Below are 20,739 nucleotides of genomic sequence, written 5' to 3'. Positions count from 1 at the left end.
GCTGTTATGATTAGCTCTGAGGCCGGGGCGACCTATATGAGCAGTAGTTTGCAGACGGCGTGGACTTTCTCAAGAGTATTCCTCCACAGTGCAGGTGATTACCTTCCTCTCGTGACACATACTCCTTGGGAGCTGAGACTCACCGGGATTTTGAATTACAGCGAAATGTTGCAGCTCTGTTAGGCTAAGGCAGTTACCTACATATGGCTGCATGCGGTGACTCAAGACACATGCAGGTTGAATTGTAAAGTAGACAACGCGTTGCTGATTTTATTGCCTGTGAGGTGTATGGTCATATATGTAGAATTGAAACCATGTGTTGAAAATAGAGGCATGGCTCAGAGGCCGTGGGCCAAAGGTCCTCAGAGGGGTCCTTGCAGTTTGAAAAGAAGGTTAATGCTTTGGGATTGAAACCATATGTTAGTTTCAGTTTTTAGGAAAACAACTGCCCTATTTAAGAGTCGGTGACCAAGGCTTATTTTCAGAGTGGTTCATTGGCTTCACAGCCTCTCACAAGCAGATCTGCAGATGCTTGACGTGATGCTGTACTTCTTTGTAATAAACCTTTATATGCAATCAAGACGGTGTCAGCGGAGTCTCCTTCATCCTTTTCACATCATCAACACCGTCTAATAAACTACACCTGCATGCACTGTTTGGGTTTATCTGTCCTCACCAAAATGTCTTTGAGATACTGGCCTATTGATTTTCTTGCATGATAACATGAAGCTGACCTTATACTGCAGCTGAGTGAATCAAATAATTCTCCAGAAAAACATACAGCATTAAGGCAGCAGAACATGAACATTTTCACTGGAGGTTTTTGTGCCCTACCCATGAGCTGGGGGACAATGGATCTGCCATGGAAACAGTCAGGCCCAGTGCAAATAGAGGCATAATCCCCTCCCTCCCCAATTCCATGGATTTGAATGTGGTTCCACACACTCACACCCCCCACTAAGAGGTCCTTCAAAACACTGCAAAACTCAATAAATGTGTCCTTTGACAGTGGCAGGGCTGGAAAGAGTACTAGAATAGCCAACTCCACTAGAGGTATACTGTGATTTGTCTTCAATTCTGTTCAAGGTGAAGTGCTTGTATTTGAAATCACAAACGTAGCTGTTTTGACTGAGTAAAAGTCAACAGTAACAGTTACTCAGTTACCTATGTTCACCTAAAAGGCAAATGCAGAAATCTGACTGAAAGCATGTCACAATTTATGCCCTACCACACAAACCCTTAGCAGTTCACCAATACCTGCCAAGTGGTGAAATGAGCATCGTCAATAGATTTTTTGGAGAATTTATTTAGATGGAATAGAGGATCAGTCAAACTTATATTTAATAGCTCCCTAAATTAGCCATAACTGTAGCTTTCTCAGCAACTGCTTAATAAAAATATTGTATTTAATATTGTGAAAGTTGAATTACTGATTTTAGAATACACTTAGAGAAGTACAGTTGGTGCAAAAGCTTCTCAATGACTGTACTTCTAATTAATTACTTTCCACCCTGGATTGTGGAACAACTTGTTGCTGTGAATACACTCTAAAACTATTTCATCTGATGTTCACTGCTATTTTTCCAGAAGTGTTTGTGTAACGTGACTAACATGTCACATCTTGATTTTTAAAGGTATTTGCTCCAAACAGAGCAGAAAAGGTCAAGCATCCATGGGTGGTACTGTTTTTGCATTCACAGTTCACAAACCTATTGTTGCTAGACAACTCTGAAACTGCTTGGTCTGGTATATGACTGCGTCATTTGCACGTCACATGTGCGCACAGAACAGCGCATATTTTACACTCACTCCTCTAAGTGTACATGTGGGAAAAGGATTGGGGAGGCATTTCTGTTTATTAATTTCTTCCAGAGCCCTTTTTTTGGGCCACATTCACACATACATGCAAACTAACACACTCCATGCACAGACACACCTTTGTAGAATGAAAGGTGTGTTTAACTACTCTAGCATCCTCAGCCTCAGGACCTTTAGTAAGACAGATGAGCTGCATACATACTGATTCCCCATGAGATCACAGGTACTGTATCTGCTTGTGAGACCCCCAGTGTTCGACTCCCCATGACTCTAGTTTTGCTGAGAGCTCTCTGAAGACAGATTGCAGTTCACCATGGTGTCCCTAATTGATTTACCTGTTACCCTCTGACAACGCTGGGAGCATCGCTAGAGTTATTAGCTATTGCTTCATTGCCCATGCAGCAGTTTTATACCTATAGCGCTCTATGACATACAGATTCTATATGCGTACCTGTAAACACACACACACATGCATGCACACATTGCTGATTTCTGATGTTTTAAAATTTTATGTGATGTAACTGCACATCCTCTTTAAATGACTGCCCAGTATTTTTCTTGCCTAAGTCATGACATTTTCATCACAATTATTAAGTCCATTTGCAACTGGATGAATGAACTGAAAGAAATAACCAGCATTTTTATACTGCAGTATACCTTTGTATTAGATGCAATTTCAAACAAATAAAAATGTATTTTTGTGTGTATGTAGAGCCATCTGGTGGTGAAAAAGACCCCTTACAAGGATGGTGTGGATCAAAAATGTATTTAAAAAATAATTAGGCTAATTAAAGTATATCTGAAGTTTACTTTAAAAGAGTGGGGTTTTAGCTTGTTTTGTGATCAGAAGGTATTAACCGTGCAGTGAAACTGATATTAGGTTCATAATAGACTTATATTATCTAATATTCTGACAACTACACTATATAATGCTTGCCAAATGCAAACATGTTTCAAACCTGGCACATCTTCTAACACTTACAGTTTGATCAAAGCTTTTCTGTACTTGGATATGTGCAATGGGAAAAAGAATGTGCTGCTAGTTGTAAATAAGTGCAGTGTGTTAAACATAATGACTGGTGATAGCACCAATGTGTGACTGCTTAATTTATTATTTATATGTTACTGAAGTGATAAATCTCATTTCCATCCACATTATCCATACCTACTGAAAAGAGTATGAATCATAAGATCTAAATGCAACAGCATATCCCCAAGCACAATGTAAGCCCTATTTGGTGACGAATGCAATGATCTCAGCGTGCAATAGTGTGTCTGCTAGACATAGCCTGCCCTCTTTCTACCACAAGATAGCACCCTTCTACTGTGTTAAGGGCCAGTGGGCTTGACGATCACAGCTCCTCAGTAGTAGCTACAGTATGATGCTCCTTTAGTCGGCAGTAAAATTCAGATTGTTTATCATTTGGCATTGTTTATTTAAAAAAAAAAAATTGATTTCTAGAAAAAAAAGAAATGGTAGCAGCAATATCAGAATCTAAACTTTTAAAGACTGATGTACTGTAATAGTGAAGCTCAGAAGTTAACACTAGTGTAGTGTCCGGCAAGGGACTTTTGTCACATATCTCTCTCTCTCATTCTGCACTGGGGCTATCTAAGAAAGGCCTAACATGACCGAACAAATAAAAAACAAATAAATAAAATATAATTTGGCACTAGGGCTTGTATGGATGTGTTTGGTGAGAATAGGTAAGTTAATTTTGTTACCAAGATACAACTGCCTACCACTTGTTGTTGAGACACTTAGATCCAGATTTGAATGGACAGAATGAATCACAAAAACTGAGGAACTTACTTTCTTAAGTCAGACTGTCTCTGCATCAAAAAAAACTTGCTGATGACTTTATACTACACCTTTCCAAGTCTCTCACTTCTCTTAGGATCTTAGTCCATGAGTTAAAAAAACAATTCAGAGATTAAGCTGCACATGTACCAATTTCTTTCAAATAACTTTTAACATCCATGAGAATAAATGTCAAAAGAGTCATAATAATGCCTGCATTCTGTATTTCTTACCCTTAGTAAAACCTGCTTAATGCAGGCAGACTCTTGTGTAAACACCTAGCTGCTGGATGTTGAAATCACCCTGCTTCACTACACTTTGAGTTAAAGTGTTGAAGACGAGACAATGTGGACTGCACTTCTCATGGTGCAGAGGTAGTGATGTTTAAGCCAGGCTGAGACAAGAACTTGAATGCTGAGCACATCTCAGTTTCCCATGACCATGAGCTGCAGTGGTGCCTGTTAAAACAGATTGACGTCTCTTTTACGTCATTGTGATCAATGATGTATGATCAGTCTTGATTTTGATTATAACTACCGTTTGAAATGTGATGTCATGCGCTGCAGATCTTTGACCAGAGTAAGCTTAATTCAGTCCCTTTTGCTGCCTAGTTAACTATGACTTAACCATGACCGCTCAGTTTGGTGGTTAGACTTCTGTATTTACAGTAAATGAAAATGTGGCTGTGGTGTAAATGTGCATTCAGCTTTTTCCAACACATCATTATTTGAGTTTTTGTACAGCGTGTATAGTTTTTTTTTTGTAGTAGCTTCATGTGGTTGAACAAAAGGCTGCTTAGTTTACGCTGTCTGTCTGCTTTTTGTTCACAAATGTTAATTAAAAAAACTTTACAAATAAAGTCCAGCTAAATGCTGGTTAATAAAATGTTGGCTTATAAATTGTTGTAGGTGAAATAATGTTTTGTGTAATGAAATTCCAAAAGAACCTATGCTCTTCATGCTTTGATTTGAGAAGCTTCTGCTTCTGAAAGATATTATTTCCTAAAAGTGTCGTTGGTTAAAAGGACAGTGTTATAGGTTTAAAACTGAGGTGAGTCCTAGTAGCAGGAAATGTCATTGCCACCTTGACAACAACTTGTGAAATGTGACAAAGGAGGACTAAAGCAAAGGTGTAACAATTATGATTATAACAAGAAAAAACATCTGTATTTTCATTCAAATGTATGATTATTATTTTGTAATGCCTGGGTAGATTTTCAACATGGTCATTTACTGTACCTGGCTTCTATTTAGCAAGTGGTGACCAAGACGGATGTCAGAATTGAGGCAAGTGTAGCTGTCCAACTCAAGAGAAGATCTCCACTCTGTTCTGGATCTGCAGGGGTCCTGCTCACAACAAGCCATTGGGAAGTCTTAAAGGTAAACATGGACTTGGAATCATGTCGTAGGATGTTCTGAAGCTTCTGAAGCAGTCTAAAAATAAAAAAAGGAAAATAGATATGACGACACCTGTTTTGTCCATTAGCATAAATTCTGCAAACTTGTCTGCTTGTAAAACCTTTTCAAAGTGGAAAGAGTTTACAGTAAACCATCCATGCTACTAAGGTTTTTGTTTATTTGTGCAATAAAAGAGTGCAGCAGAATTGACCAAGGGGTTAACTAATTACTTTTACTCCTGTTGCTATAAATTGAAAAGCTATGTTTTGAACTTGTACCTTTTATTTACCTTTTAAACTTTGAGTAATTTACCTTTTTAATCAAGGCTGGTTTTGTACTTGGCTACACTTTAAATTAAAATCATTATTCAATACAAATATTGTAAAGTTATCCTGTCCATAATCATGACAGACTGGTTCAAGCATTAGTCAGTCAGGCCACGGGCTGACTTTACTTTTTTGTGAACTTTATTTTGTTCTTTTCTATAATGTGGGAATTAATTAAATAATATGGGAAATATGGGAATACCTATGTGTATTCCCATATTTTTATGGAAATACCTAAGTGTTCTCTGTTTAAATTTTTACCTTTTCATAATTACCTTCATTCATTTATTTCTCTTCATCCCAAGCAAGTCCACAATGAATTACTGCTAACTTTAAAATTACAGGTAGATTTGTACTAGCAATTACTATTTTTTTTCTTTAAGATTATACCTGTGGCAAGATGATAGTGTTTCTAGTTATTAGTTAGGGTATAACAGGATAATAGTGCTTTTTCCTTTCCTGGTCACATCCTCAGTGATGTTTTCAGATGAAGAATATCATTTCAATGGGTCATTTTAGGACAAATGTCGAAATGCAAAAATAAACAATATTATCTTTTAAATCACTAGCAGTGACTACTTACCATCTGCATGAATACAATATGACTTCCACCTAACTGAAATATTCATACAAGAGAACAGAACGCACCCTTTGCTCCGCTCCCTATTCTGGGCACATATAGACTTTTATCTTACTTACGAGCTTGTAGACCTTTATATGTGCAGCAGTTGTGTGTCCATGTGTGTAACATCTCGTGTTGAGTATTGTGTGGCTTTGGTATTACCTGCAAACCATTTTACTATGTGCTCAAAACAACTTGCACCCCCAATGGGAAAAACAGAGGAACGTGAGAGTCACATCAAGCTCTTTAAAATTGCAGCTTCGAGCCTCAAAAGCAGCACTGTCTGGCATTCATATCGGCTTTTCATCATCAACAAAACTCCACACTCCTCTCAATTTGTCAATCTTCAATCTTTATGCAGGCACTGGAATAGTATGAGTCAGACAGTAATGGCTTAAAAATAATGAATTCACTTCAATCACAAAGACATAACCCAGTACATCTTCTTAACTGGTCTAATTTGAATTCACTTTAAGGAGCCATCTAAATGGTGAGCATTTGAGCAGTCCTTGTTTTTTGTTAATGAATACTGTATCTAATCATACTAGTTCAGCCTTTTAAAAACTACTGAATAAAACTCAATGAATTGGTATGCCCACACAGCCTCACACAGTGACGACAAAAACATAATTTATAGTAGATCCCAGGGAAAAACCACACAGAAAGGAGAAATTAGCTGAAATGCACATGCCTATACTTGTCATACTGTATACTATAATGAAAAAAAGTTAAAAAAAGTCTGCTATTTTAAGTTTCCACAGATTTACAAAACACAACTCACAGAAACTTTACAGTTAAGAGCACGATATGAAGGTGGTGATTTTTTCCACTCTATTTTTATTTGTCTTTCTATATTTTCAAGACATAATTCTCAGCTTTGAGGCATTAAGTTGGCACATCAAATAAAAGAGAGAGAGACAAATTCGCAGGGGAAAGCTGGAGAATGACATTCATTCATTTTCAGTGATAACATCTGTCTACAATGTTTAAACATTACTCACTGACTCTGACGTGTCTGTGTGAAAAGCATTGTTTGCTACTGTAATGGGAATAGAGGTCCAGAAATCAAACTTTGAAATATCATCCTGACAACAACCCTGTGAACCCAAATATCACAAATTGTTTCAAGGCTTTTAACTATGCCCATTTATTGCTGTCAGATACCATCAAGAACAGAAATCTATCACAAATACAGTTTCCTGGGTCTATAGCTAGCTGAAGAGTATGTCCTGGAAAATGTTATCACCTCCTCTATGTTTTCTAGTTGGTTTTGTATGGTATTGTAAGGTATTGTATGCATGTGCATACTTGTTCATGAACCTTTGCCTCCATAGAAATGACTCTAATGCCACTGTCTATTGTCAGGAAATTATTAAATACCTTTTATTCCATGAATGGGGATTGTTTGTTCACTGTGACCTTGAAAGTGGCTGCTGCTTATGCTGTTGCTATAAGTGTTAACCCATGAGCATGTACTCTGAGGATGTGGAGGATCAGCTACATATAGATATGGGGCCAGGTGAGATTCTTCCTGAAAAAAGTCAACACAAAAGGTTTTGGATCAGTATAAATACCTACAATGACAGCAGCAATCGTTTATATGTCCTACCTTTAGTTGTTACATTTTTGAAACATCTCATGACATCTCACTGTGAACTCTCTATACTATGAGTTAATTGAATATAGCTGTATGAATTGCTAAAAATAAAGAATAAAAAAAGAAAACATTAGAAACTGCTATATATCATTTCTGATGTAGGTTTTCTAGTCACGTCAGCCAATCAATGCAGTTAAGTTATTTCTTTGCAAATTACGCAGTACTTAGTTTATTTGTAAATGTGTGAATAGAAACACTGTAATATAAACTTTTCAGCGCCGTTCTGATTACAATGCCTTTACAAATTAACGTTTGCGCAGCCATGTGAAAATACCAAATACATTTTAGAAAAAAAAAAGAAAAAAAAGAAAAAAGTGTCTCCTTCGAGCCGGATTCGAACCAGCGACCTAAGGATGGCCATGTTACACTACAGTCCTCCGCTCTACCAACTGAGCTATCGAAGGGAACCGAAAGGAAGGGAGATCTATCGTTTCGATCTATGTGTTATGTATGCGTGCATGAACAAGAGCACGCACTTTCGAATTGTTGTCGCTATAGTTCGCCGCAGCTGAAATTTTCTCGACTTGAGCGAAAGCGTTGCGGTTATGCCGTTTTATAGTACCAACATGGCATGTCGTTAATGTTACATGAAGCAAATATGAACAGAACGAGCTTCCAAGACAATCAGCACTTAATACTATTTAAAGCTGAGTGAGTGAGCAGACCTCGAAGGGGAATTAGCTCAAATGGTAGAGCGCTCGCTTAGCATGCGAGAGGTAGCGGGATCGATGCCCGCATTCTCCATACGTGCTTTTTCCTGTCGATTTTGTTTCCACAAACGACAGTATCATTACGTAGCAAATGTTATTGTCCACTCGGTTGGTTTTTCATTTAATTACCTGACTGCTTACCTTAGTAATGGAGTCACATACAGGTTAGTCACAAAGCTCAGGGGTGGTAGATCCCTTCCACCTGCAGTTAGTTAATATTGTAACATACATTTTTGGGGGTATGGTCATTGTCCGTTTGGTGCCCAAAGTTCCCGCTTCGACGTTCAGGTGATTATTTTGATAGTGACCTGAGATTGTGGTAGCTAGTACATTACCTAAAAAAATTAGCATTACCGTCAGGCTAACATTTATCAGGGTAATTGTTTAACAGACGATTATGTCTAAGCTTAGCACGTCTATTGACTTTTTAGTGTATACTTTTTATGTAGATACAGCTATTCATTGTATAAAAAATAAGATTATATTCCATGAGAGCTAAAGAACAGATGCATCATTTAAATGACTGGGGCAAAATTCAAATTTAATTGTTAGGAGCATAATGTAACTGATAATACGTTTTACTTAAGCCTTTAATCAATTATATGCAATAACTGATATGTAGATGTGATGCAAAAAAACAAAAAAAACAAAAACAAAAATTAAATACACTGTACAAGCATGCAGTCACCTTTGATAGCAGTGTAGAGGCTGGTAGGCAGCTGTTCGGTACTGGCCTGCTTGGTTTCAAATATGGGCAAGGTAAAAATGGCAACCTTTGACGTGAGAGCAATAGCTGCTAAAAACAGAACTGACACAAGCGAGATAGGAGCCCACACCCGCTAGGACAAGACCAGCAGGCCTACTTTTCAGCCTGACTGTGGGCCTACTGTAGATTGCTTTTATTAACGGACTTTTCACTAACTTCACCAGTTTTAGTAGTCTTGTCTGTTTGGATTTTGCCACTCTTTTATGCCTTGATAAAAGTTTTCGTCACAAAATGAATTCCATGGAGAACTTGGAGAAACAGCTCATTTGTCCCATATGCCTGGAATTGTTTACAAAACCTGTGGTCATCCTACCCTGCCAGCACAACCTCTGCAGAAAATGTGCCAATGATGTTTTCCAGGTAAGCAACAAAATACCACTGATCTGTTTTTAACATTAAGGGAAACTTATTTAAAAACTTGAGTAGCAATGCTGTTATAAATTAACATCTTCAGCTAACAGTCTATGTCATTTGAACCATTGATATTTTTATGAACTTCCTCTAAATCTTTGATGTATCAAAGACCAAACTAGTAACTGTTTGGATGACATATATTACAGGTGTATATTCTCACATGAAAGTGTAGCGTTTTAGTCAACATTTAAGGCTGTGTTTACAAACATTATTAATATAAAAAGTCATTTCCATCAGTAAACATTTAGAACTCTAATTTAGTTGTTATTAAGTGTTAGTCTCTGCATTAAAACACTTCTCAACCAGTGTGAACATTTTGGTGATGTGGTTACACTTTTGTAATATGGGCTGTTAATCCACTGGATTAACATTTCGTAACTGCTGAGTGAAACAATTTGTTTAATTTTTGCAAGTAATATCAATCTATCCATTAAAACCCAGTTTCATCATACTAAATTTAGGCTTTTAAATGTGACTGCTTACAGGCTTCAAACCCATACCTTCCAACAAGAAGTGGCTCAATGACGTCTGGTGGCCGCTTCCGATGCCCATCCTGCAGACATGAGGTTATTTTGGACAGGCATGGCGTTTACGGGCTACAGAGGAACCTGCTCGTTGAGAATATTATTGATATGTTCAAGCAGGAGTCAAACAGGTGAGACAGGTCAGACACACGTTTAGTCTCTCTTGATATGAGGGGGCTGTGAATAGAGGCAGTAAAAGAGAATAAGGACAAACTGGTGGTGTGATGGCAGGAAGTGTATCAGTTGCTGGTGTGGCCTTAGTGCCAATGGCTTCTGAGTCAGAGAACTGGAGTGGGTGACAGGAGGTTTCTAGTTTTAGTCATCTATCTACACAGATGATTTTCCTAATCTTAGTAGCTGACTGTATAACCAAAGGGCTTGTATGACATAAGATCCACAACACTCATATACTCAATGACATGAAATGACATATTTACCTATTTTATGGACAATTAATTGATACATTTAGTCATTCTTATGGGATAAATTTTCCTGACATGTAGGTATGAGTTATTCAGAAAAGACAGAAATGAATAAACATAACATACAAACATAACACTATACGCCTGCACCCACACCTGTATACTGCACAGTGTAATGTACAGTTCTGACAGTACATGTGCATGACAAGGAAAGAATGATGGATCATCAATAAACTACTGCGATGTGTACCTTTGACATTATCAAGTAGACATTACACATCACATCAGTATGCACTGAAATTTACAGTCTGACAGGAAAGTACAACTGTTCTCTTTACACCTCAACAGCAGCAAGCCGGCCCCGGAGAGAAAGGAAGAAACACCCATGTGTGATGTCCACGAGGAAGAAAAGATCAATATTTACTGTGTGACCCATGGTGTGCCGACATGCTCCATGTGTAAGGTTTTTGGAGCTCACAAAGATTGTGAGGTGGCACCTATTAGCAGCATTTACCAGACAAAGAAGGTGAGGGCTGAAATACTCATGAATACCATGAATACTGTCAATCATGAAAATAAAATAGACAGATAGATAGATAGATAGATAGATAGATAGATAGATAGATCTTTCATCATGAAGCGCATCATAACTTTGTCCCAGATTTAAGTCACGCTTGATCTCAGGGCTTTACTCTGCCATGTCCTTGCCCCCCAGACAGAGCTGAGTGACGGGATTGCCATGATGGTTGGTAATAACGACAGGATGCAAGGAATCGTTAGTCAGCTCGAGGAAGCCTGTCGTGCTATAGAGGTCAGTGTCCTACTGCTGCAGCGCCTGGCCACTCACTCACGCAGCAAGCCTCACACTAATACACTTGCATTCACCTGTCGAGAAGTATCAACAGACATAATTTTTACCACCACTCTCCCTGCTTTTATCTGTGAGATTTAGACAGAGAGGTAGAGAGAGGAAAATTAATGTTATGATGCCTCAGTATGTCTTACTTTCTCTTTTCCACATTTTCTTCTATATGCACTTAGCAGGTTACTCCATTCTGCCTCTGGCCCACTGACATTAAAAACTATTAGTGTAATTAATGGGGGGAGAACAGACAGATTTCCTGTGGTTCACGTGCCACAATTGGCTGTAGTAGAGAGGAAGCTGGAGTGGCTACAGTCCCCCATGTGTCGCCCTCCGTGGTTTCACTCAGAACATACATGCAGAATGAGTTTTACCGTCCTTCCTGCACATATTGCACTACCAGAATATCTATATATCTATAACAGAATATCTGTCGTTTACAGTATTTACACAACCATTCACAGAAGGCAACAACTAATTCCCCATTTTGTTCGGCTCAATCTTTGGTTTTAAATATTCTAAACTCTGTTGTATACTAGAGTTACATTTACATACATTTGTCACCCAGAATACTGTGATGAATGATTAATATGGATGGATTTTCAGTATTTATGATCTTTCACTATGTGTGTCCATGTGTCTCCCTCTGTCTCTGCATGTATAGGAAAATGGTCGGAGGCAGAAGACTCTGGTGTGTGAGAAGTTTGACCAGCTGTACTCTATCCTGGAGGAGAAGAAGAGGGAGATGAGTCAGAAGGTGACGGCCGAACAGGAAGAGAAGGTGAACTATATCCGGGGCCTTACCAGGAAGTACGGACACCATCTGGAGGAGAGTTGTAAAATCGTGGAGATGGGGATCCAGACCATGGAGGAGCCAGAGATGGCCTTATTCCTGCAGGTCAGAGTCAAATTGGGGACGCAAATGGGGTTTCAAATTTGGGTGTAAACTCTATATAAAATGGTAACAGTTATCAATATTTTATGCATAAGTTGAATGGATGTTTAGTCTTCATTTCTCTTGTCTCTTTCAGAACACAAAGCCTCTCCTCAAAAAGTGAGTACACGTTTTTATGCATCAATAATTCAACTGACAATGTGTAAGGGGAAATACAGTATGTTTCCTATATATATATATATATATATATATATATATATATATATATACATAAACATATATACACATATATACACATACATAATATACATAAACATATACATAAAGATTAAGACTGAGATACATAAAGATTAAGATATATATATATATATATTGATATATGAGTCATTTACCAAATTAAAACCACCAGTCTAATGCAGCAAGTGAGCTGTCGAAAGTAATTCTGTGAAATGTAGTAAATCCCTATCTCTAGCAGTAGCATTGCCAAATAACTTGTGGAATGTGCTAAACATCACAGATTGATGACATATAACAAGTGTTACATTGATTCTCTGAGGGTGAATTTTTCCTATAACTACACTAATTTTCTCCTTTTGCACTCAGGATTGCAGAAGCATCCAGTACAGCACACTTGGATAAAATTGAACGTAGCTATGAGAATATGGATCATTACAATATAGACTTCAAGAAAGAGGGCAAGGCCCTGCGCAGCATCGACTTCATCCAAGGTGAAAGGACAGAGATTGTCATGGCTGCAATTTATTGCTTACAGCTCAGTTTTCTGATTTGTATTTCCCCCTTTATTTCTTTTACAGATGTTGAAGATGAGGAGGATGAGGATGAGGATGGAGAGGCAGGCGCTGAGGAAGGAGAGGGGGCCCCGACTGTTTCTGGAGTCAGTATTGTTGCGGCCGCCCCCATCCAGCCTCCTGCCCCCCAGCAGATAAACTCCTCCCCCAGCGCAGCCAAGAGCTCTGCCTCGACTTAGCTGTCAGCCCCTGGCCCAGGCAACACCTAAACCGGGAGCAAGATAAGTGTTGCTCCTAGATGTTGATTTAAGATCAGCTGTGAGACTTTTTCTCCCAGATTGGAGAACAGTGAGACGGATTTAGATCTGTGCCAGAGGGAAAGTCTGAGTTCCTGATATGTAAACGAAGAGACAGAATTTTCTATTCACTTCTTTCTCTTTTATTGTGATTGTGGTAGCGTGCATCAGTGCATACTGACTGACACTGCGTACTTTTTTTTTCTTATTCAATACATGTTTTGGTTCTTCCTTTTCATTTTGGATAAACTGAATGTCAGACATATATATGAGTGAGCTGGATATTTCCAGAATTCAGATATGTTCATACATTTTTTATGTAGCTGACCTTTTCCAACTCACAGCTTAAACTACAATATCAGAGAGCAAAACAAGAGGGCCTCAGGTTTTCCTCCCTGTCGTATACTTTATGTCTGATATAACTTGATGAGGGTAGCCCGAGTAAAAAACTATCACTGTCACATTTAGGTATTTCATACATACAAAGGTCTGTATTATGTTTCATATTCTTTGTTGTGTAACACAGGTATATTTTCCAATTATGAACAATATATCACAATTTTCAATGTTATGTTGTATTATATATGTCATTAAAACTGAATTGTACAAATAACCTATAGTATTTCTCAAGTCTTGGATACCACATTAACAAATAGAACAACAGTCCTCAGTGTCATCTCACTGCCATGTGTCGCTGTACTTCAGGTTTGTCCGTGGTCTGAATTAGCAATGAAATAGATTTTGTGTAACACCCATCCTTGTCTGTGTGTGTAAAGGAAAAAGACTTATTTTTCTTTTTCTTCCTCTATTCTTCACACTATTTTTAATTCATTTCTGTCAAAGGAAGTCCCGCTAGAAAAGGGATTAGTGCCCTTTTTATAGCCGGTTTAGACAGTTATGAGATCCCTCAGTACTGTATGGCCGTGATACCATTCCTGCCAACAACCTAGTCATTTATTTCCTGCCTTGCAATGGTCTCACCTTGCTCTGACTCCACTATTGAGGTAGTCCACCATGGAGTCCCATCTAATTGTACACCATCTCTCACTGAGCTGGATCCTTTACAAATGAGCTGAATTCAGCACTAAGCCCCAAGTTGCTAAGTGGGCCAAACAGAATAGGATGACTCACATCCACAGCTCTTGTTTAGTTTACCTTGACACTGTGGGTCAAGGATCGACACAGCACGTACGCACAAAAGAAAAAAACACACACACATTGTCTTTCACACTCATCAGTGGTGCATATTTGAGCTGTCTGTGGTTGTCTCTTGCTGGTATAATGAGAATTGTCTCTCGAGGATTAAGGGTTTAGGAGAAAGGATTCTGTGTGAATGTTCTTCACCTGCATGGCTGCAGCTGCTCTTACAGCATCCTTTAATAAATTTTTACTTTTGTTTTTGTGTGTGTGTGTGTGTGTGTTGGAGAGGAGGCATGGTGTTAACCCACGACTTTTTGTATTCAGTTAGAAAAGCCTTTCTCAATCAATCAATATCTGTGTAGGCAAGTCTCAAGATGCAATGGGCATTTGTGCTCTCTCCAACCAAGTGTTCTTTTTTTCCCTTTAACCTGGAAACCTATATTACATTTCTCCAATGTAGGATTACAAATGTATGTCAAGAAACAGTAGGAAAGTGTATATTAATCAAATTAGTAATTAAAGTAAATTGGAATAGTTTGTTTTCATGAGCGTTATTATTAACTAATTTGTAAGGATGTTCACAGAGAAATGTAAGCATTGCTTTTAGTTTTTTATTAAAAAATATAAATATAAGACGTTCTCTTGCACAACAGAAAATGACTGGTTGCACATAAGTTTATTAACAAACATAAATTTCATAAATACAGTGATTCATATTCTAAAACAAAATGCCAATTTTGCCAATGCAGTGTTTCATGTCTTAAACAGAAGTATTTCATCTCGAATATAAAGAACGGTGAAATTCTACAGATTTGATTCCAACATTAAAATGGCAGGGTACAATCGGATCATTATAAGTCAAGCCCGTATATGCTCCATAGTTTGAGGTTGAAGCTATAATTAATAGAGTGATACAGCAGCACTATATTGTAAAGAGCATGTTTTGTGCTGATGGTAAAAATGCAAAAAAAAAAACAAAAAAAAAAAAGGAAAAGGAAAAGAAAGGGAAAGGTGATCTTTGGCGGAATGGAAAGAGGTCTTCATTTCCCGAAGAGCTCCATCATTCTTCTGTTATTTTGCGCTTGCTGGGCCAGCTGTTCCGCCCTGGACATCTCCATCATCTCCCGAAGAAGGTGGAAGGTCAGATCCAGGGATATCGGCGGGTCCTCGGACCTCCTTCGCCTCTCCATCGACTCGTCCCCGCGGTCTCCGAAGCCGCTAATGAGCGCCCTGATGTTCCCTACTTTCCCTTGTAAAAGACGCCGCGTCAGCTGGAGTTGCAATGCTCTGTTGTAGATGGCAGGTGATCCGACGGGATACATGGACGATGAGGGGAAAGAGTTAGAGTCTCCGTTGCCCAGTCGGATAAAATACTCCTCTCCAAGCCGCTCCAGGATGGGACCAGACTGCTGTTGCTGCTGCTGCTGCTGCTGGGGGTTTTGGGTTTGGGGAGCTGGGACGCGCAGTGCATCGCCAGGGCTCTCAATAGCCCGACATTCGCGGCGCGGTAAGAAGGCAACTAGCAGAATCAAGGTGGTACCAAGTAAATTGAGCTTCATGTCAGGATATCAATGGGAATCTGGGAAGAAAAAGAAATTCCCGGATTATTATCATGTGATATGTTTATTTTTCATTCAAACTCTACTGTGAAATGTGCTGCGTAAAGAGGAATTTACGCGCGTAAACCAGGCATTGCAAGAATGCAACGGGTTGGTAACTACGAATTAAAGTGTTACAGTTTATTTATTGTTGTAAGACATTTTGTAATTCACCTTCATCTGTATTAATAATACGAATGGGTCATGTGAAACTGCTCGGTAAGTGGAAATATTTACGCGTAAAGAGAAATTGAATTTTTCAATCATCAATTCAGTAATTTGGAAGTTAAACTCTTATCCTTACATTGGTTTCCATTACTATAAAACAAGATCCAGTTTGAAAATACAATACAATTACTAAAGACTAAAATCTACGTTGTGTTCTGTAAAAAAACAAACTCACGATGTGGATAAAATAAATGAAGCTTTTCATACCCTCAGTCTTTAGAGCAGGTCCAGTACAGCCGTGTAGGTTGCCAGGCAGTTGGCGAGATGCCGCCCTCCTTCACTTCTTTGAAGAAACAAATATACAGTTACTTAAAGAGTAGATGCTGAATGGACTTATATAGCCAGCCTCACTGTAAGTGTCGCGCTCCAAGCTGATATTGAGTCTGCGCGTTCTTGCAGGGGTGTAACGTGAATGGACGCCCCAGATAAAGTGCTTGAGTTTAGATGAGATGAGTCATATGTGAGTGTGCGCGCGTGTGCACGAGCGTCTACCTCTGTGCTTTCAGAATAGCCCTATAGGTGCCACACCTGCTGGCATTTTAATTTGAATGAGTTAGTTTAAAATAATTCTTGAATTCCGAGAGGGAAATAATCAAAAGTGAAAGACAGTATCACGTCAAGATAAGTTTGAAAAATTGTTGGGGGGTTTTCCTGCCTCTCAGTCACGGTACATTTTCAGAATTATGTGTGCAGATCAGATTTAAATGCGCCCTGCCTGACAAAAATATTCCTTATTAAATAACCAACTACAGTGACTGGTCTTTATTATCAACTTTTGCAGAGCCATATTGCAACAATGATTAATAATTGACAGAGTGAACATATTGGAAATGCATCAAATAGTTGCAGGTACAACAGTTACTTTTATGTGCAATTTGCAGGACAGACTCTGTTTCTACATATCGCACCACACTAATAAATCTAATCCCTAATAAATCCCAAAGTTGTTTTCCATCTAATCTTTGTTATTCAATGAATGTGCATCTGCAAACAGCAAAGGCTGAGAGAGGGGAATTGCCTCCCAGTGATTCATTGCTGCTCCGAATACTACGTCACTACCCATGCCACTGGGTGCCATGACCACCTCACTCCAGAGGGGCCCACCGCCAAACCACTTCCAAGATGGAGAGCTTAATCCAATATCAGACAAACCATTAGAATGTTAAACAGCTGGAATCTTAAACTTGCCCATTAGCTATAGAGCAATGCAATGGAATAACTAATGACTAATACTAATGTCTGTGGATTCACAGACATAAAACATTGAAAATTAATGATGAGCAAAAGTTGGCGCTTTTCCACTTAAGCATAATTGCCACACATTTGGTAAGTAACCCTTCACAATATGGTAAAACCCTTCCCATTAATCCTTAACAGCAAATTCATTTCACCCAGACATACAGCCCAGGGAATATCTAAATTCCAGACATACTGTATATGCAGAGGTCAAAGTGAAATAGCACATACTGTGCACTCAAGAAAAAAATAGTCAATTTGAGAGAGAGGAGTGGAGAAAAATTTTATTTTGTAAATGTAGGCATAGAGTACAAAATGGATTTTTCTGAAACATTTCTGCCATCTTGAAAATTTCACATATTATCTGTTCATATTTTAGTGAATCAGAGCATAATATGCAGTCGGTGTGAAATAAACTGTTTCTCCTATAGCCTCTCCACTTTGTCGCTTTGTCTGCTCCAGGGGAGGTGTCAGGTCCCATCATGAGAAACACATGTTGGCTGACACAAATAGAAAACACCGCTAGATGAGGGAGTGACTGCTTGTGGTCAGCTCATGTCACCTCATTTTCCAATCACTGTCCCTGAACAGATCACTGGGAGAGAAATCCTCTCCTGTGATGCCACACCGGAAAAGACTCAGGCTTAAATGATTATCTCTTTGTTTCCTCAATTAGAGCAAGTCTCTCAGATGAGTAGATTATATAAAACTTTAACCGTTCCTCAGGGAAATTGGGATGTTGCCACTTAATATGACCTTTGATGAAAATCATGTTTTTCAATGGACTGGACCTAAGTGTGTAAAGTTGAATTTCCAAAGCAGACACTGCAAACTGCTTTCTGAGGATGGAATTCACAGAACCACTGTCAGATGAACAAACTCCATGGCAGCAGATTCTTTTAGCTGATCATTTGACTTTCTAATTGTGATGTGCTATGAGGAAGAACAAGTGCTTTTTGCCAAACTGTCCCTTCCTAAATAATTAGGCCACTTTCCCCAGTTGATTGAGCCCTGTTTTTCGTAATACTTCTGCTGTTATGCTCAACTTTGACAAACTTATTTAATAAACAAGGTCACTCTGGCTGTTTAAATTAGTATGAACAGATATTCCGGTGCTGATCACTGGGACTGCAGAGCCCACGGCTCGCACTTAGATCACACCCTGACCTCAGTCCTGTAGCTCAGGTGTCCTTCTGGTTTATAGCCGATTGATACAACCTGTTATAAAAACAGTTCCCTAATAGAAGTGGCCTTGCCCTTTCCTCTTAAGAAAAAAAAAGACAGAAAATTATACAGAAATGACATTTTCTTGTTTTACAATCGACCACAAAACTATACAAAGCTTTCATTTAACCAGCCCACTAGATATGTAAGTAATTAAATGTATGAAAATGTTCAGTCACAGCAGTTTAAGACTAAACAGACTCATTAATTATGCAGGATGAAAAGTGCTTGTCAGTATCCCCTCTGGTTTACTTGATGCCAAAGTATTCTTCAGTGCAAGTCAGGTGCTTTTTAAAAGGAGCTATTCTGAATTTGTCTTGATGCAGGTTTCACCATTTCACAAGCAATTTGAAACAATTTTTTATCATTTGAAATGATAAAATATAACAATTTTCTGAAGCTCTTGAAATGATCAGCTTTTTAAAAATTAATTGTGAGACAGCTGGCTTTCCTGGGCTTCTCCTATGGTTTGCATGCAACTGAACATAGCCTGCATGAGAATGTGTGAATTAAAAGCTGCCCATAATGCAGCGAAACCCTTAAGGGCCGCTCTGTCTATACAAATATAGCTTACGTACCTGTGAAGGTGATAAATCAGAGGCTTCCCTAATGCTTGTTCACATAGTGGATGACAATCTCCTCATACAAGGGTCTTGTTTAAATTCCCTTTTCTGTTTGATAAAATTGCACTGGAAAATCCAGCCATGATTGTGAATAATTTAGAGACTAAACTTCCTCTTTAATTTTAAAAAGCTTATCTTTAATTTGGATAGTAGATACTTATCTAACTGCATGTCTATGCATAGTGCACTGAATACATTACATTTAGGGTAAGCCTGGGGTTTTTTGACAATTTTCTTGTTGACAGCAAATCCTGTGAAGACACCAAATCAACAATCTGTCAGCCCATCTTTCATTACTTTCTGACATCTCTACGCTGTCTGTGACATTCTGCCCCAAGCCCACTGGTTCTTACTGAAGTCGTAAATTTTTTAAAAAGGGCCACAACTATATAGTTTCCTTTTTATAAAAGGCTAAAAAAATTCTACAACAGCTGGGCACTGTAGTTTTCAGCAACGGACACGAATAAATGTGTGGAAAAGGACAAAAGGAACAGGACTATAAATGTTCTCAGTGATAGGCCAAATCGCTGGTCCACATGTGGATTCTTATGACTTTACAGGAATAAAACGTGTAGCCTTTGGTGTTCAAAATTTAAGATTGTTTTTTGCTGCACTTCTACTTCAGAAGGAATGGTCTTTTAACCCATCCAGCACCGATGCAGGATGTGTGGCTCACTATTTAGTCAAAATAAAATGCTCTTAGTTGTCATATACTGTAAATTGCGACTACTTTGCTAGTCTATAGATTGCACATTGATGTTATAATGTTTATGTGTAAATCTCGGGTATTGGGTACTGTTTTCCGTATCTTACCTTATTCTTTCATGTTCATAAAATGAGATATAGTATTTAAGGGTTTAGTTCTGCTTAAGGAATTGTGCCTAATGACTGTTCTGCTCCTCTGAATGATTTCATGTTATTAGGTGATATTCCAATTCAGTGATACGTGACATTCAAGAATATTGTTTTATTTAAATGCATGAAAACATCAGATTTCCACTTTTAGACTGTGTAGATTGGACTTCTTTGTAATGTGACAGAAATTGGCATCTCAAGAGAAATCTAGGGCAAAGCTATTCTACCTAAATTGTAACCCAGTTTTCTTTGCTCTTTAATAACACACTGTGACCACAAATGGCCCCTTAATCTTAACATATAGTGCTGATTCTGTGTTCATTGTGTAGTGACATTTACCCAGGTTTTGAATCATTTGTAGCCCACTAATTCTGTCAAATCTTTATGCTGTTGTAAAGTGTGATCAGTGGCAAGAGAGAAAAAATAACTTCAGGTCTGAATGACAAACATCATATGCATTGACGCTGACAGTTATCATATGGATCAATGTGACAGAAAACAGCCAGAGAAAAGAAAAATTCTCAAGTGATTTTCCTTACTTTAGTCTGAGCTTGTCTCAGAGCGCCAACAACCTTA

The 20,739-nt window shown here is 38.4% G+C and overlaps 2 protein-coding genes and 2 non-coding genes across 4 annotated transcripts; 2 read left to right on the top strand and 2 right to left on the bottom strand.

Moving 5' to 3' along the window:
- Positions 1–7,940: 7,940 nt before the first annotated feature.
- trnay-gua lies at positions 7,941–8,025 on the bottom strand. Its single transcript is given in 2 exon segments — positions 7,941–7,976; positions 7,989–8,025. It is a non-coding gene; the product is annotated as a tRNA-Tyr (tRNA).
- Positions 8,026–8,292: 267 nt separating this feature from the next.
- On the top strand, positions 8,293–8,365 carry trnaa-agc. Its single transcript has one exon. It is a non-coding gene; the product is annotated as a tRNA-Ala (tRNA).
- Positions 8,366–9,328: 963 nt separating this feature from the next.
- On the top strand, positions 9,329–13,887 carry trim55b (tripartite motif containing 55b). The gene is made up of 8 exons (XM_040126290.1): positions 9,329–9,457; positions 9,997–10,166; positions 10,806–10,983; positions 11,173–11,268; positions 11,984–12,217; positions 12,351–12,373; positions 12,818–12,942; positions 13,030–13,887. Exons 1-8 carry the CDS (start codon positions 9,329–9,331, stop codon positions 13,200–13,202), a joined length of 1,128 nt encoding a protein of 375 aa, XP_039982224.1. The 3' UTR covers positions 13,203–13,887.
- Positions 13,888–15,439: 1,552 nt separating this feature from the next.
- Positions 15,440–15,958, bottom strand: crhb (corticotropin releasing hormone b). Its single transcript, XM_040127222.1, has one exon. It carries the CDS (start codon positions 15,956–15,958, stop codon positions 15,440–15,442), a length of 519 nt encoding a protein of 172 aa, XP_039983156.1.
- Positions 15,959–20,739: the final 4,781 nt, after the last annotated feature.

The sequence above is a fragment of the Xiphias gladius genome, chromosome 5, assembly GCF_016859285.1.
Source record: "Xiphias gladius isolate SHS-SW01 ecotype Sanya breed wild chromosome 5, ASM1685928v1, whole genome shotgun sequence".
Lineage (NCBI taxonomy): Eukaryota > Metazoa > Chordata > Actinopteri > Istiophoriformes > Xiphiidae > Xiphias > Xiphias gladius.
This window is presented reverse-complemented; position numbering and strand designations above follow the sequence as displayed.